The sequence below is a fragment of the Nelumbo nucifera genome, chromosome 1 (assembly GCF_055504915.1).
Source record: "Nelumbo nucifera cultivar China Antique chromosome 1, China Antique-T2T, whole genome shotgun sequence".
Taxonomy (NCBI): Eukaryota; Viridiplantae; Streptophyta; class Magnoliopsida; order Proteales; family Nelumbonaceae; genus Nelumbo; species Nelumbo nucifera.
In genome coordinates this window covers 174,432,594-174,450,769 of record NC_142649.1, presented here as the reverse complement: position 1 = coordinate 174,450,769, position 18,176 = coordinate 174,432,594, and the positions used below count along the sequence as shown (strand labels likewise).

General features: G+C 36.8%; 1 protein-coding gene across 2 annotated transcripts; it reads right to left on the bottom strand.

The window, feature by feature from the left end:
- Window positions 1-361: 361 nt before the first annotated feature.
- On the bottom strand, window positions 362-18,146 carry LOC104596357 (exopolysaccharide production negative regulator). Of its 2 annotated transcripts, none has more exons than XM_010257459.2 (5): window positions 17,523-18,146; window positions 7,710-7,840; window positions 2,334-2,459; window positions 1,758-1,885; window positions 362-926 (listed from the first exon to the last, which is right to left on the bottom strand). In XM_010257459.2, the coding sequence occupies exons 1-5, from the start codon at window positions 17,719-17,721 to the stop codon at window positions 620-622; spliced, it is 891 nt and encodes a 296-aa protein (XP_010255761.1). In that variant the 5' UTR covers window positions 17,722-18,146; the 3' UTR covers window positions 362-619. The 2 variants fall into 2 exon arrangements, with proteins under 2 accessions (XP_010255761.1, XP_010255759.1); XM_010257457.3 differs by having other exon boundaries at window positions 17,511-17,927.
- Between the last annotated feature and the right edge of the window lie 30 nt (window positions 18,147-18,176).

Here is an 18,176-nt window from a genome sequence, read left to right as displayed (position 1 = left end):
TATATATATAATAAAAAATTATTTATAATTATACTAGGCTCACGAACCTAACTTCACTAGGCTCGAACTCGTCTCAATTAGCAAACAAATCTATATATCAGGCTCGAACTCGGCTCAAAGCACAGTTTAGCGCGGTTTAAATCGGTCTTTGAGATGAGCTCGAATAACTCGTGACAAGCTTGGCCCATGCACACCCCTAATTACACCAATACTATAGTCTTGGGTGAAAGTAGCATAACTAGCATCCTTGAGTGTTAACTGTTAAAGCAACGGCAACAAACAGATATCTAGTTCTATTCGAGGTAGGCATATTCTGGGTTGGTAACATACACATTGCAGAAGATAGGTGAGTTCAGAAAGCTAACAATAATCAATAGCCTTGGCCTCTAAATCATTTGACATGTCCTATAATTACAATGAGCCTTACATGAACTATAAAATTCAACATAAACAAGCATTGGGATTTGGGGCCATGCCTCCTACAAAACTTGAAGGGCGTATTACTTTCCCACTAAAAGCAGCATACAAGCGAAGATTTTGGAGAATACAGCTGAAGACTTTCTCAGGGAATTTGCATTTCAACGTTTTGGTATCAAGACTGGTGCTGTTACAAATACTACTAAGAATTGATGAACATTTTTGGGAAGCCAAGCATCTTTCCATATTGAATGGTCAACCAACCCATAAAAGAGAAGTATGCAACCAGAAAACAAGCTCGCTTTATGCGAACCCCATAGACAGCAAGATGAAGCTTCCTTGATTCCCAGCCTTTGCTCAGCCGGGATTTCAATCCATATAGGAGTCTAACTAAGATGACACTAATAAAGGAAGTTAACACACCAGCAACAAGTCCAGCTAATGTTTCCCTGTATATGTGCCGAACTCTTCCCTTGCCAGAAAAAGAGGAGTATACCATCGTTGTGAAGCTGTCAGTCCAAAAAGAGCCAGAATTTAGTCAAATTACCATTGGAGCATATGTTTCCCATATCATCTGTTTTGGTAACGACATAAATGAAATATGCTCTTACAATCAAAAAGAGAGATTTCATGGTATGTATGATATAAGGAAAAAAGAACCTTTTGTGTTTCGCAAGTGTCCAGGTTTCCTCCAATAGAACCACCATTTTTGCTCTCCCCCCCCCCCCCAACACACAAACACACACAGAAAAAACAATAAAGAAAGGTCCAATGTAATTGCATCGTCCAGGTAAAAATGAAATGTTTGAGTATTTTACTGTGCAAAAATTTGCAAGTCACATAGGTAGGTTTGCAACTTGGACTGGATTGGATTGGATTGATGTCAATCCTAACCGAACTCAATGTGTTGAAACTTCAACCCCAACCCTACAACCAAACTTCAACACAACCAAGTGGTAGACATACAGATGTTTGGAATCAAGACAAGCTTTGTAATGTGACTATGAAGCAATTCCTTTTATATTTCTTCCTGAGAGACTATTAAACAAAGAACAATAGCTTGATGAGTACATTTAATTTTCTAGTGGTCTAGCCTTATACAGTATGAGAAATATCCATGGTATAATTTATGTCTTTCCTTGAAGAGAAATTTCTGTTTAGGCATTATGAAACTCATGAATCTGCATTGAAAACAAGCATGCTCTTCACTAAGATGGACATGCAGAAAAGAAAAATCAGCATCATCATCATCCAAGCATTATCTCAACTATATGGGGACATGCAGAAAGAAAATAAATAAAATAGAAGGAAAGATCGAATTTAAAATGGGATGTACTCACAGGATGGAGGATCTTCTCATCATTTCAACAATAGATGGATCTTTGGTTTGACAATTGAAGAGGTTGTCAGAATAAATGCCCACTTTGGAAAAGCCAGGTGTATACCAGCAGTTATAAGTTTCATTTACCTAAAGAAAGCAAGCAACAGTAAGAGAACATCTTTAGGTCAACCAGTACCTAAAATATTAAGAAATGAAATTTTAAATGATATAAACCTGGCAATATAAAGAACAATAGTTCAGATCCACTTTTGTCCTTTTGCATAGAAAAAATAATTGTTTTGCAGTGTGAAATTTGCAAATAAAAATAAAAATAAGCAGCTTTTCTTTATTCATTTGAACTTGAAAGGTTCTGTCTACATTGCTTCTTTCAGTAATTTGACATACCAAGCTGTTGTTGGACATGTGGCAGTGATACTTGAGCATCAGAGTTATGTGGCACAGAAGCTGTTAGTTTACAGTTCTCAAGAACCTACCGGAATCATAACTTTTTTATATGGGGTTGAAAAGTTACTAAATCTGATATTCAAGAAGTTCATGTCAAAACACACCATTGCAGGAGAATACAGACAACTACCTTGAACTTATCCTTGGTCAACCATGCAGTGCCAAAACTAGGCCTGCAATCAAGAGGTAGAGCTTCCCTTGGAGCCTCTGCCAATGCAAGCCGTGTTTGACCTGAAGAATGTTCTTTGTATTCCACCTGAAATAAGAATATTAAAGTAAACTTTAATACAAATCATCAGTTGTCTGTATACTACTTAAATACCAGAAAACATCCAATGGTTTGGTTGGGATAAGGCATATAGCTGACCCCATATAGTTGTTTGTATTAAACAACTTGGATTCAAGCATTATACCATTGGATGTATTCTGGACCAGAATACATCCAAGTTGTTTAATACGTCCAATGGTACAGACAACTACTTAAATCCAGTTTTTGTATACTACTCAAATACAAATCATCAGTTGTTTGTATACTACTTAAAATTTTTACTTGAATCCAATTACCTTCTCTATTAAAACTTTGAAAGGATAGTGCACAAACAAATGATTAAACAGGCAAAAGCCAGTATAAGAATGATATTATAGATAATACCTATAAATCCTTGGCAATAAGAGCCTAAAGCAAGAAGTGACAAGAATAATGTTACTTCCCAAAAGAATATATTCTGTCACTGAGTTACATGAAGAATCATCATCCATGGGATTTTGCCTCATTTACAGGAAGCCTTGGACTATCATTAAAGATAAGCCCACAAACACTCATCAGAAAGACCAATTCATGCTCATAATTGCAGGGAATTAATCCCAAAAATCTACTCATCCTAGGAGTAAATAGGTAGCTTATAGATTGCCTATCCTTCAGGCCAAGAGGCAGGGTTGAGATGCCAGCATCTTTTATGCCCTGGTCTTCTCTATTTTTGTGTGGATGAACATCTTACTGCAATCAATCATAAGCCAGCACTGATACTCATCAAGAACATTCAGAAGAAACTTGATTTCTGCACAAGAAAAGGGCTGGATTACAGCAGTAAGATGAATTCTATAGAAGAGAGCTTTTGATAGTGACTGCAGGGAGGGAAAATGTGACCAATTGTTTGAAAATCATGTTCAGATTTCAGAAAATAGTCAGAGTTTGATAATGGCTTAAGTGGCTGAACAGGACAACTTGTTGCTTTGTCTTTTAGTGGATAGAATAGTCATAAAATAAGTCATTCAGTTCTGCCACTTCAGCCATTATTAAATGCCCCCTCAGTTTAGTAAAATTAACCATGTAAACTACGAAACCTGATCCAACTTTACTTTCTAAGCATAACACTGATGAAGTTGTCTGAGGCTATAATGATTCTGTCCATCAGCAAAGGGAGGAAGATCAGAGAAAAAGTTCAATAAAATGTTGACTGTCTGCAGGAAAAATAAATAAAGACTAAAAAAGAAACACGCCTTATAGGGAAATTCAAGGAGTATACAATCAGTCAGGTGTTGACTATATATGCATAGAAGGGACAATGTGGGTGAGTGGAATTTACCGACTATTAACTTGGATAGAAGGGACAAAGTGAAGCTGTGGAATTTACCAACTATTTACTTGGATGAAGATGCTTGTTTATTTAATGCACAAATCAACTGAGGTCAAAGATTTAGTTGTCAAAATCAATCGCAATAATGGGAAAAAAAACATTTGATCATGAAACTGATTAAATGGAAACACTTGCTTCTCAGACAGGCCCCTTAGAGAAGAGGTAGATATTACAAGAATTAATAACAGGAGAAAGGAAAATTCAACAATTTTGATTTCACCCCAAGCAGGCAGAGTTAACATGAGACACCATAGACTGTAACACCCAATAATAAATAAAGCTCGTACTTAGGTAAAGCAGTGCCACAATGCAACTTGCTTCTACTTACCTCACATCTAGCCTAAATAATCAGCTAGGACATTGGTAGATCTCATCCAACATAGCAAGGTATTCCTTCTAGCAGCTAGGAATTTAGCCTCCAACCCCTGCAATTCTCCTCTCTGCAGCCACTGTTCCCCAATTCTTTAGCTCATGCTGTTTCACCCCCTTCATCAACTCAATGCTGTGCCAGTGGCACAATGACATGGCAGTCAGTGAAACCAATAGGATTCTGCAATGTTGCTTTAAACCACAACCTATCAACAGTTCAACACCATTTCCTCTCTGTTGGATTATCCAAGGAATGTCACCCACAGGTCCTCATTGTTCTAACACCAGCCTCTCAGGACGTTTGGAACCACATTTACCATTGACGAAAAAGAGCCTCACTATTGGACTTCCATGCACACTCTCCTCCTGCTTCGAGTCATCAACACAGATAAATCCACTACAAACTTTTCCAATCATCTTTATGAATTCCCCACTTAATAGGTACATTAGGAGCCCAAACACCCTTATCCAACAGCAACAAGTCATCACCTTCTGGTCATCCTTCATTGTGTTCAAACCTTGAGATACCACCTGTCTATCCAAAGTGTATGCCCACCACCCAGACTTGATGCCATTGACAAACTACTAGGCTGACCTCTCTGTTAGCAACACGACTAGCAACAAGTTGTTCAGCATCCGTCTAACTTCCAGTAAGAGTATTAACTGTCATATTTTCTTTAACTTTGAAGCAACCCCTGCCAAAGATGTTGACCAGTCCCCCTCAAACTTCCATAACCAGGCACTGCCGCAGATGAGCCATTCTTGCATTGTCTCCTTCCCCAACCAAAACCAAGTAGAATGCCTTATCCCCTTCTCTCACCCGGCATGTTCCATCTTGTAGTCATAACTCCATTCCTCACTTCCTTGAAACTTCACTTGGTTATCCCCATTACATTCAACCATCCCCTTCTGGTTTCTCCTTGAACCATCTGCCCCATCCTTGCTCTCCACTCCACCTATCCATTGGATCCATGAAGGTTCACACCTCCACCCAATGAAGATAACACCTGAGGGCACATCCAAAACCTTACCATCAACTCCTTCAGACCACCATTACCTACTGCCCCATTCTTGATCTCCACTCCACCTTTCCATTGGATCCATGAACATTCACACCTCCACCCCATGGAGATTACACCTGAGGGCACAGATCCAAAACCTTACCATCAACTCCTTCAGACCACCATTACCTACTGTTCTTGGTTTCACTATTAACATTGTATTCAAAACATTTTTCTTCTTCAAACAAATCAAATTTAAATAGAAAGTCTAAACAGAAGAATGGATCACCAATCAAACCATTGCTACATGAACCAGATGGTTATCATACTAGAATGGTTGCATCACTTAAACATTTAAGAAGTGAATGTGGGGTCAATAGTTGTAGTTCATCTCGATGCCTAGCTGCAATGCTGAATCCTATTGAGAAAAACCATCAATAGGTGATCGATGTGAATAACCTCTTATTTATTAAGGTCAGCTTCAAAGATCAGGACATCTGATTTATGTATCAAATTTCAAAGAACCAGAGCGTGCATAGAACCAGAAATGAGAGAGGTTCATGGGTCAGAGGTTCAACCAGGATCAAACCGAAGGTCGAATCATCATAATGTGGCAAATACGTATATATAATATGGGTCACATAACTACTATATATAATATATTTTACAAATGTTATCATACTAAAATATGGTGGATGGATAGCAAGTTCCTTAATTTTTAAAGCAAATGACCAGGGTTCAAGTCTCTTTGTTTACATTTTCTTTAAAATACATGTTTAATAAAGTAATATATACAATAGAGAGTCATTAATTAGGACAAATAAAGAATTGGATAATGGTAATTAAGCAATACATAATAATAGGAGGTCATGGATTCAACCCTTGTCACATGCGTTTTGAAATTTCTATTATTTAATGACTTGGGTGGTTTCATGAAACTGGTAGGTTCATTGGTTTTCTGGTTAAACTGGCTGGTCAACCAGTTTTCATCAGGTTTTTAGCAATTCCTGTTCTTGGGGTGCAACCAAACTGGTCAGGGTTCAACCATTCCAACTGGCTGGTCCAGTCCAGTTTCCTAAGCACTAGTTATGAATGTGGTACGTCAATTCATGTACTAACCTAGGAAAATAGATCTGGAAATAGTTCATAGGATTTTTTAAGTCTTCATCTAGGAAACAGATTTTGTTTACCAACCATGGGCATTTGTGTATTGAAGCATATACAGATGTAGACTAGGTAGGCTCTTTCATAGATCATAGGTCAACCTCTAGTTACTGCATTTTAGAAAGTAGCCTAGTTACTTGGAAGAGTGAAAAACAATCTATGGTCACCCAATCTAGTGCTAGAGCAAAGTCCAAATCGATGGGTTATGAAGTTTGTAACCTACTATCGGTTGAAATTATTGCTCATAAAGTTCATATCTAGGGCCGTAATCAGCATTGTTCACAATCCTATTCATCATAATTGAACAAAACATATAGAGGTTGATCACCATTTCATCAAGGAAAAACTAGTTCCTTTGGTTTTGTACCCCATATACAGCTACAATTAATCAACATCTTTACTAAAGGCATTTTTCAAGATTGTTTGTTAGAGATAACAAGTTAAGCACGATTGATATCTCAGCTCCAACTTGAGGGAGAGAGTGTTCAGACATGGGGATATTCCTGGTATTTTACTGTTTTAGTTCTTAAGTGTTATTATTTACATAAGTGGATTTATTATTATCTTTTTCACCATTCATAGAGTATTATTATCTTTGCAACCAGGTAGAGGTGCATTGACTTCAAATAAATATGAAAGATGCAATAGAGACTCGTCAATTAGGCTCAGTTTGGTTGCAGTGAAAACTCCATTTGCATTAGCATAAATGCATGGGAGAGTACAGATAAGCTCAGTGTAAATTCTGGTTTACTTTATATTATTCGTTTGTGAAAGGTAAAATAGGAAGTAAAATTATGTGTTCCCCATCTTCTGTGAAAGAAAATGGAGGTAGGAGGAGGGTTACTTGTTTGGGAGGTAAGAAGTAACATGATGTGGTCCTCACTTTAAATGAGCAAGAATTTATGTAGGAGGAAGGTGGTGCAGTTTTGCATCAGTTCTTGGGATGCAAAATTCGCACTGCCAGTGAGTGGAAATGAGACAAAAAGTACAAATTTTGTGTCAGGTAGGAGTTCAAGTCATAGTCACAAACAAAAAAATGCAAAACTAAACTGAGTGCAAAATTTGTATCTGGTTCAGATTTGCACTGCAAACAAACAGAGCCTCATGTACAAATTTAACGTCTATTCAATTTTGGAACTGCCATAGGTCATGGAAATTTCTTCTAAACCAATTTTGAGAATTTAGCGAAGGATACAAACTATAAATTTGAACTAAATAAAATGTTAATGTCCATTTTCTATAAAGGATTTCTTGATTTTGCATGCTCTTTTTCCCATCTTAATAAATTCTTCTATTCAATCAGTCAAAGATAATGAAATAAAATATCAATATCACCTTGAAAACTGAAGCCCAATAGTAATCATAATGGCATCGAAACTTTCTTCTTTCTAAGGGATAAAAGACATGCTTGGCATTGTAATTCAACAACCCAAGTTCGCAAACCTTGGATGACCTCAGATCAACACCTGCAAGAAATACAATATGTCCATGTAATAATTCAATTCTCTTTCCTAGAAAGCATGGAAGAAAGAACAATAAAGAAAACACATGTTATTGCATGATTTGTTGGGTGAGAATTGAGAAACATATATTTAAGTACCCATCATATTAACTTCAATATAATTCATGTATCCTAGGGGCCATTGCTTTGTGCAATGGTAAAACCTCAACTGGCAAGCACGAGAACATAGGTTTAATTCTGAGAGCAGACACTATGCAAAAAAAAATACCAAAGGTTAGGTCTGTATCCAATCAACCTGACACAGATACAGAAGCAAGGAAAGAATCAATGGAGAAATAAATCAGTTTTTAAATTCCTACACCAATTTCAAAATTTCTGAGTGATAGAGATATTGGTATTTTGATTTTTTAAATTTATTTTCTAGTTATAGGTGTCTTAGGAATGGTATTTTAAGTTCTCTAGAAATTTACTGTTATTTTGAAATCACTATGTATGGTTACTATTGCATGGACTCTCCTAAATGGATGGCGTGTCCATGTTGGACATGTGTTGAGTCTGGCATTTCATGGACTCTTGAGGACACTTCTATGCAGCATTTCCTTTTTATCTACTAGCCTTATTTGACATAAATGAACAGCTAATATACAAGATAAATGCTAGTTTTCATATCAAATGTCACTTAGTAATAAAGGCAACATTTTTTTGATAAATAAATTACAATTTCATTAATAGAATGAGTGGTTCAGTTACAAGCTTCCCATGAAGTGGCACGAGCTGTGTCCTCTCCATAGAATTCAAAAAATATTCATTGCGTTAAAGTATATACTTGTCCATAGATGTGTCCAGGAATCCATGTTTTCTCATCTTTCCAAGTCAGACTCTTGGACATGCATCAGATTCCAATTCCTACATCCATGTCCATGCAACACTGTTTATACTAATTTCTGAACTTACAATTTTTTTTTTATCAATAATTTCTGAACTTACAATTTATAGTAATTCCTGTAATTAATATTTATAGTAACACAATAACTTACTATTTTTAGTAATTTCTGGTTTCTTTACATTAAATAAGTTTCATTAAGATTGAAGGCAGCAGTGTTTGGTGTTGAGAAAGCTAAAGAGTTGGAGATTAACAGGTTGATTATTGAAGGGGACTCGAAAGTCATTGTAAACTGGCTGGAAAAAGAGGAAGGAGCAATCTGGAGATTAAGAAATGAGTTCAGGTGCTTTAAGCAGGCTTCTAAAGATATGGAAATTCACACAAGATGGATTAAGAGGTCAGCTAATAGCATAGCTGATGATCTAGCTAAGCAAGGAGTCCAAAGGCAATCTATGTTCTGGGCTATGTTGTAGCTAGTGGGATATCCCTTGGGTCCTTTTGGGGCTTGTTTGTAACTAATGAATTTCTTTGTTGGGTAAGCTTGGGTCTGTATTGTAATTAGTTGGGTTTAGGTGGACTTTATGTCTACCCACAACTTCTTGTTGTACACATTCTGATAATCTAATGATCTTTTTGTGTTGCTGATAAAAAAAAAAGTTTCATTAGGATTGATTAAGTGTTATTGGAGTTTTTTAGGAGTTGAAGTGCTTTTTTTTAATAAGTTTAGGAGTTAAAGTCCTTATTTGAGTGTCCTACGGATTCCCCATGGATTTGTCCTAATTATAAAACAAGTATAAGTTCTTTTGGATCAGTTTCCTAGTCCAAATTGGAGTCTGTAAAGAAACATTCTAGTTCGCATAGTGAGTCTATAAATAAAAAACATTCTCGCTTATTTCTTCTAAGCAACCCATCTCATTGTTGGTTTCTATAACAGTTTGAATCTTCCCCTTTCAAATCTAATTACTCTTTCTTTGGTGGACAGAAAACTGTCTACTTGCTTCTCCATCTCTATTATTCATCATTTATCACCCAAATCTCCCTTTATCACCCCACAAAGACCATAACCAGATTTGAAATCTGTAGGACCCCTACCTTGTCCAACATCAAAACCCTTCCTAAGACCCTTGAGAGCCATGACCAGCATTAGGTAATGGGTCTAATTGAAGGAGTTAAGTAAAACTTTTCTTTTCTTTTCTTTTTTTTTTCTATCAGCATGGGGTTAGGTAAAAGTTTAAAGACTAGGCTAAGTAATTTTTTTAATTATTCTTTTTCTCTGGTTCTGTTTTATGCATCCCAGATAAGACAAAACCCAAACAAAGAGACCAGAAAACTAGCAAAAAGTTTATGTCAAATATGGAACAGTAACCTAACTGAAATAAAATAGAAGTTGCATCCAGTATGATTAGTGGCTGGTGGCTGCTTGAGTCTTTAGGTAAGGTATTTATTGTGTCTATATGTTAACGGTGACTTCATGTAGAAAAACCATGACACAGCATTATTGATCCAAAACAAACATGACATGGCATTCTTATTTTTTTCAAGTTAATTAACAAGACTAATGTTTTATTAAAAAACATCCCCCCACAAAAAAAAAGTCTTCCATTATATGGTGGTTCTGATATCTTCACCTAGGTCCACAAATTGTATGAGCTTCTTGTTAGTTATATATTGCTCTAGAGAGAGTATTTATGTATAAGTTCAGCAAGCCTTTACACCCATGTTACAAACATACATGGACCTTGGTGTGGGTGTCAAGCATATGTGTCAATGAGTAGGATTCGATCAATGTTATTCTCCCTCCCATCAAAATATAATTCCTTTTCCAGCTTGCTAGCCTTTTCTCAAACCTCTCCAGTCTCCACTACTAGGGTCCAAAAACTACCTGATCTAGGGTTGCCACCAAGGGGTAATCCTAAGTAACACAGAGGCCAATTCCCTTTCTCACAACCCAACGAGTCTGCCATTGCTCTCAGATCATCATCCTCCAAGTTGATAACAGCCAATAGACTTTTAAACCAGTTGATTCTCAAATTGGGAATCCTCTCAAAGAGCTTCACTACCAACTTCAAAATTTCTGCCCCTTCTCTGCCTTCCCATCACAAAAAACCAAGATATCATCTGCAAATTGGAACTGGGAGACCAAAACTCTATTTCTTCCTATTACCCAACCCTTAAACATCTCCATAGAGTTAGCCTTAGAGACTAGCTTACTTAAAACCTCAGCTATCAAAGTGAATAGAAAGGGAGAGAGTGGATCACCTTGTCTAAGACCTCGAAGCCCCTCAAGGAAATCAACTGCCAACCCATTAACTATAACAAAGAAGTGGCTTGTTTGCAAGCAACCTCTGGTCCATTTACACCATAAAACCCCAAAGCAACACCTCCTCATAATATTGATCAAGAAATCCCAGTCCACTAAATCGTAAGCTTTCTCCAAATACAACTTGATTGCTATTTCCTTCATCTTCAACCTTATTTGAGCCTTCACACACTCATTTGCAATTACAATCCGAAAACTATCTGTGTGTCCTGGATAAAGCCCCTTGGAACTGGGATATAAGAGGGGGGAGGACCTTTTTAAGTCTTAGAGAAAGTACCTTGGAAATTATCTTGTAGATACTAGTCACTAGGCTTATAGGTCTGGAAGTCCCCTGGTTGGGTGGCATCTTTCTTCTTTGGTATCAAGGCTAAGAAGGTTGAATTCATTCCCAAGCTGATTACTCCCCTATTGTGGAATTCCCTAAAAACTTTAATCAAATCATCTTTAATTATCTCGCAACAATCTTGATAAAAAGCCATTGTAAATCCATCAGGCCTAGGAGCCTTAGATCTATCCATGGAGAAAACTGTTTCCTTAATTTCAACCTCCTCAAACCTTTTCTCCAAAAACTCCAATTGATTTTCTTCCAAAAGATCCCACTCAAGCCTATCCAATAACCACCTCTCATTGATTGGCCTATTATATATATATATATATATATATATATATATATAAAACAGAAAACTTTTATTAATAGAAAGATTAAAATGGAGGATACAACGGGAGGGAGGGGTAAAATCTCTTAACCCTCCCTAAAAGTTTACTTCATATTACAAAGCTTCCCAGAAAAGAAAAGTTCTTCCCACCCCTTGCTTAGCCAAAGAATCTGTCAGGGAATTAGCACACCTTTTAGTCCACTGAAACTGAACTTCCATATTTTGAGTCAAATGTTTAATTTTCTTTTTCTCATTTAAGTATTTCCACAAACTGAAGTCTTCCTTCTGCAGCCACCCAATAACCAGACTTGAGTCACCTTCCACCACCAGTTTATTGATATTCAGCTGCCATGCTATTTTAATTCCTTCCAACACTGCCAGTATGCCCCGAATACATTGCAACAACTTGATCTCCTCTCTCAATAAAGTAATATCTAGCTCCTTTTTTAGAGACCATCTCCTCTCCCTATCATGATCATCTAATACACTTTGCATCTCCTTCTTGTCAATCTCCTCAATTTGCGAAACAATATTGCCTTTTTTATCTTCCAATCTCCCAAACTTAACTTTATTCCATTCTTTAATTTCTCCCTTCAAGATCTGCAGCTTCGTCAGAAATTTCTAACTTTCCCAAATAGGTTGTGGTATGTGGGTATCCCGCCACTCCTTAACCTTTTCCTTCAATTCCAGATGGGTAAGCCACATATCTAAAGGGAATTGGACCTCCATCATTGGATCTCTGAAACAAGCATACTGGCCAGTGATTTGAAGTAACTCAAGGATGTGCTGCTTGCACTAGTCTGTTGCAGTCCAACATTTTGGAGTGCAAGGGTTCTCATTTTCCATCATCATCATCTAAACCTTGTCACAACTATGTGGGGTTGGCTACATGACGTTTGTTCCACTATTCCATTCTGTTCAGACTTCAGAGCCACTCTATTGTCAAATTATTTGCCCTTAAATCATTTCTCACTACTTTCAACACATGCCTTTTTGGTAGAACACACCCCTCTATTTTGCTCGTTCTGCTCTGGTTCTATGAGTGACATTCTCTTCACTCTATCCCTTGTTATGGATTATCAAACCAAGATAATGGAAGATGCCTCTTGATCTCCAATCCTTAGTGTACATTGCTTTTCACTCTATTATTGTTAAATTTAAATTCACAAATATTCTGTTTTAGTCCTACTTATTTTAAAACCTCTTGTTTCTAAACAAATCTAAATTTGCATTTAATCCTTCTTTGGCTTCATCACCATGTCATCAAACAAATAAACAACAACTTTTGTTCATCAAATAAATTCTTCTAAACTTCAAATACAATGACTCTATTTATGGACCCAACATTAGGGCACAGAGCTCCCATTACAGACTCCAAACTTAACAGAGAAATTGGCCCAAAACAACATCTAATTTCTTATAAACTTATAGGTAACACAGTAGGAATAATTAAATAAGGGCTTTAAATCCCAAAGTAATTATGATAACCCAATACTATGAAATTGCCTCTAGTATAGGAATTTGAAGAAACTTGATTTCCTTTCCATGTCTGCATCATTCTTCCACAGTTAAAAAAAAAAAAACGTCCTTGAGTTTTGAAGTGAGGAATAATGAATTGTAGATCCAAGACTTGAACATAGGAGCCAACATTCGTCATCATATGCAGGATGAAATTTGATTTTGAAGAATTCTGCCAAAAGTCTCAAGGTTTCAGAAATAGAGATCACCATCCAAATGTGTTTAACATCATCCTGATCTGCAATAAAACCACAGAGAAACCAATTAGCAGCTTGTCACTAGATTCATGTTGAAGTTGTTCCCTTGAATACTTAGCCCATCTCCTTGGGAGCTTCTTCCATAGGCTTAAAAAGATGCTTTATTGCTTCAATAATAGATATCTCTACAACTGATATTTCCTTTTTCTAGAACTTCTTCTTACATACAAATTCAGAAATGAGGATTTTTTATGCTTTACAAAGGGCAGCTTCCTTTTGACACTCTGACCATACATCTTCACATTTACCTTGTTTTTTCCTCATATTGCAGAGATATTGTTGTGAATTTGAGATTTAAATGCTTTCAGCAAGCATGTGACATATCCCACATCTCCAGGCCTTGGTTTGATACTTCCAAGTTTTGCAAAGATACCTCTAGGTTTGACTCTAATACCAAAATGACATAGGAGAGGTAGAGGGACCTACATCTTTCAGATCTGATGGCAGGCTTTGGAGGATGAAGTAAGACATTTCATTATTAACGATGATGAATAGAGATGAAGAAATAAGTAAGAGATTAGGAAGAAATAAAAAGGATACAGAAATTTTAGCTTTTGCATCTTTAAATTTTCCATTTGAAAGAGCAATGGTTCTTCACCATTGCCATTTCAGGCTCAAACGTTTAGAGAAGCAATGCCATTTCATGTCAAAAAGCCTCTAGCATTTTGACATGAAACTTGTTTTGTTGGTACTTATGCTCACTAGGTGTTGAACAAGTGTTTTGAACAATAGTGTGTTTGGTATTGGGATTGCTACCTAAAACATTTATATGTTCATATTCAATGTGGACCGCCCTACTATATTGATTCTCATCTAATGGTCAAATTTAAAAATAAATGTTTTCTGATGATTGGCTCATTATCACACATGACACATGGATTAACATCTGGATGCAGATCTAATGGTTCTAGAAGCATAAAACCAAATAAAGAACCTTTATTTTGGAGGTAGGGTTTATGGGTATTTAATGGTGTATATTCATCTTTGCTAGTATGTGATGAACCAGAAGTATCTTACACTGCCACATAGGACACCAACTAATAGCCAGGTCATTGGACTATTTCTTCAAATGGGCAGCTGATGGAATAAATGTTAATTTGATATTTACCCAACACCCCCCAGTTCAGGTTTCTAATAGAAACGTTTTATGACTGTTTTAAAACCAAAACAGTCACAATCAAGCAGAAAAATGATGTTTGAACTCAAAACACATAGGTGGTGCTGATGTGGCAGCATTTCAAGTAGAAACGTCCACAGTACCAAACATCACCTATATTTTCATAATCATGACAAAAAAAAAGTGTAGAAATTCATTCTTCCAAAATTTGCTGAAACCCCAATTAATGTTGCATTTCCTGTCTTTCCAAACACTAGAAAAACCGTTCAACCTTCCCATTAAAAATTGGTTGTTCATAAGTTCCTTTCTGTCTGTATAAAACCAGCATATTGTAAACAGGGTCAAGTTTCATAGGATATAGATATGACCTTGTTTGCTGTGTACCCTCACTAAGAATCAGATATGACCTTGTTTGCTGCACCCCTTGCAAAGAATCAATCAAGCTCAACAAGTGACCAGTACAGCTCATTGCATTCTGAATTACTTAAAAGCATGCTTCAAAACCTGACTCAAGAAGCTAGAATAATCAAGAGATGGACACTGATTCTAGGAGGCTTGACAGGCATGCAAACATTTCTAATGTCTCAACCCCTTGAGGTAAGGTAGACATTTATCATGATTTTATTAAGATAGGCCATCCACATGAAAAGCCAACCTTAGTTGGGCTATGGAGATACCAAATCCATAACAACTGCATGTTTCTCCCTTCAATAGAAAACAAACTTAGCTCGCTTATCTCTATTGTGCAAGCACCAACGTTGTCAGTGCTGCTACTTGTCCCAACTACAGTAAATTAAGATTTAAGACCAGTTTAATACATATACACTAAGTTCTAAGCAATTAGACATAGACTTGCCAATATTGTTACCAATGGTTTGGCTAAATCTGGTGCATGGAGATAGGAATTGCAGTGGATGTGATAGCACTAAGGTAGTGCTTTGTGCTTTCTTCAAAGCCCACCAATTCTTTTATCTAGTCCCGAATTTGAAAGACATTCCAAGATGATAGCTTGATTTGTAAGCTCATTAAAATTTAGTCCAGAACTTTTACCACAAGCTAAATTTAAATAGAGTAGACCATTTACATATTCTCTTTCCTTTCTGTTAAAAGGATCGCTTTATTTAATTATGTAGACAAGGCATATCAGTGTAAAGGATATTAAAAGGACCCATCTCCAAGATTTCAAAGAGCAAGCAGATTAGCCAGTTAAAGTCCTACATTGAAAAGCCAATCAACAGCATGATTACATGTATATAAAGAGAATTATAAAGGGTATAAGACTATAAGACACAAGATCAGAGATGGCTCAATGGTAGACAGATCCCTAGTAGGTTGACAGACCACTTAATGAGGTTTTCCCGGCACTATATGAGACAACAGATTGGTGTCATAATCTCATGGAATTTTGAGATTAATTTCAGTATGAAGTTCTAGATTGCAGCATAACCTAAATGATTTGAAATGATTGAAGTGCCGTATACATGATCTGGAAGTTGATAAAATTGCCTCCCTACTACCACTACTTCAAAATCATCTTCTCTCAGTTGACAAGGACTCAAGTGTGTGGTTTTTTTTGGGGTCCTCAGTTGTCACTGAAGTGTGTGGTTATGTGATCCAACTGGCTAATTCCCAGTATGCTCCTATAGGAAGCTTCAAGCCATGAACAGAGGATCTTTCAGTCTCTCTATGCTACATAACTTTGGGATCCACTCATACCATTTACTTTACATTCATCATAGACTCATAGTTGAACAGGGACACCAATTTCATCAACCTCCAGTTGATCAAGAGCATTAATGGTTTAGGAGTTGACAGAGCTGGCAGACAAATCCAACTCTCTACCATGTCATTTCAGCTAACAAAACGAGAACATGATCAGAATAAGAAGGATGAAGAGCATTAAAAAATAAAAAAAAATAAAAAAATAAAAAAACTCAAGAACTCCTGGTTTGCAAAATCAAAGAGTGACTTAAGCATGGTGAGTATTGACTCGCTTGATACACAAAAGTTGTGTATCGCGTGATTCAAAGGGAAAATAATCTTAGGTTAAAATGTTTTGAGTTTCAAGAATTGAATCAGGGCATCTCTAGGAAGAGTATTAGCCTTCAAGAGTGGCCACATGTCCTAAATCCCCTCATTTAGCATTTCGGTGGTTCAAAACCAATATGCATCGTAAGATATGCAACAATACGTTATGATATTTTGAACCTTGGGCTTCAGTCTGAGATACTTCTTTCCTTGTTAAATTCAAAAAGTAACTGATCCCAATGGATAAATGGAACCAGTTTTATTTTCAGAAATCAAATTTCATATGAATGCAAAACAAACAAAACAAAAGAAATCAACCAGAGCAGTAAAAATCCATAAAATTCACACAGTTTAGCAACTCCACTACGGCCTTGCATTCACATATAACTACAAAAGCTGTAACCTTTTCTTATCCTCTTATCCAGTCTTGAACCTTTAAGGTGAGGTTACGGTGAAGTCTTTAAAATTCACACACTCCAACAACTATTCATGAAAATATAACCACAAAAGTTTCATCCTTTTTCTATCTTCCTACACCAGTCTTTAACATATAAGGTAAGGTGCCTGCCTTCTTCATTTGGTGATTTATTCTATAATGTTCATACTCCATAGTTTCAGTCATAACCCAGTAACCAGAATAGAGAAAATAAGGCCAAAAAGGTATATAAAGCTAAGGCATTATTTCGTTTAAAAGTCTCAGAAACCGGTGCATGTAAGCTTCCAAATATTGATAGATTAAGGAAGTAACCCTACTTTCGAATTCAAATCAGTAAGCTCCTTCGAGTAATTTATAGGGAAGAAACATTTAAGCTCCAAAAAAAAAAAAGGTCTGAACCAAACAAGCCCTGAATTAGAAAAGATCAATACAACTCAACAACGGGAAAGAAGAAAATACCAGAAAACATACCACTTGAGACAATCTTGCACTGCCCCGCCACTGAAATCGGACTAGAAATTGACAAATTTCCAACCAAGATAACGACGAACCCGGCGACGAAGGATAAGAAAAACGTCGCGACGACAGAGAAAAGGAGAGCAAAGGAGCAACGCAGCAGAAGGTGGTAGGAACCTTTCCCGGCTGCCTGAGAGATCTCGGGAGAATCCATGAAATCCAATATCACTGCAAAGCTATAACAGAGTTCGCTTCCACCCTGCAACTTCCGGCCACCGGAATCATCTTTTCCGGTGATCGGACACGCGATGCCAAAGAAAACGAAGAGATATTTATTTAGTTTAGAAAGACGAAATGGACCCGCGACCTTTATATGAGACGACCGACGAGCTTGTTTCAATCAAATAGAGTAAATTGGGAAACCGAGTTTTTGTAGGAGAAGCGTTCTTGATATACTGGACAGATTCAGGATTGCAGTCGGATGGGATGGGAGACTGGGAGAGCCGTCAACTCTATCCAAGGTCCATCAGATTGGAATAAAAGCCAAAAGGTTTCTATGCGTTCAGAGGCTGCGTAAAAGAAGATTCTAATCCAATGGTTAAGTTATGGAGCATTGGTTGTGCAGAGCCGGTGTATTGTATCAATGACATAGTTTCAAGTTTCAACCGT

Excerpts from the sequence above, each read along its gene's own strand:
- LOC104596357 (XM_010257457.3), bottom strand. The coding sequence starts at position 17,721 with ATGGATTCTCCCGAGATCTCTCAGGCAGCCGGGAAAGGTTCCTACCAC. Across the intron at positions 1,886-2,333 it reads TGACCAAGGATAAGTTCAAG|GTAAATGAAACTTATAACTG; the intron begins GTAGTTGTCTGT and ends TGCTTTCTTTAG. Across the intron at positions 927-1,757 it reads ATGAGAAGATCCTCCATCCT|CTTCACAACGATGGTATACT; the intron begins GTGAGTACATCC and ends TTGGACTGACAG.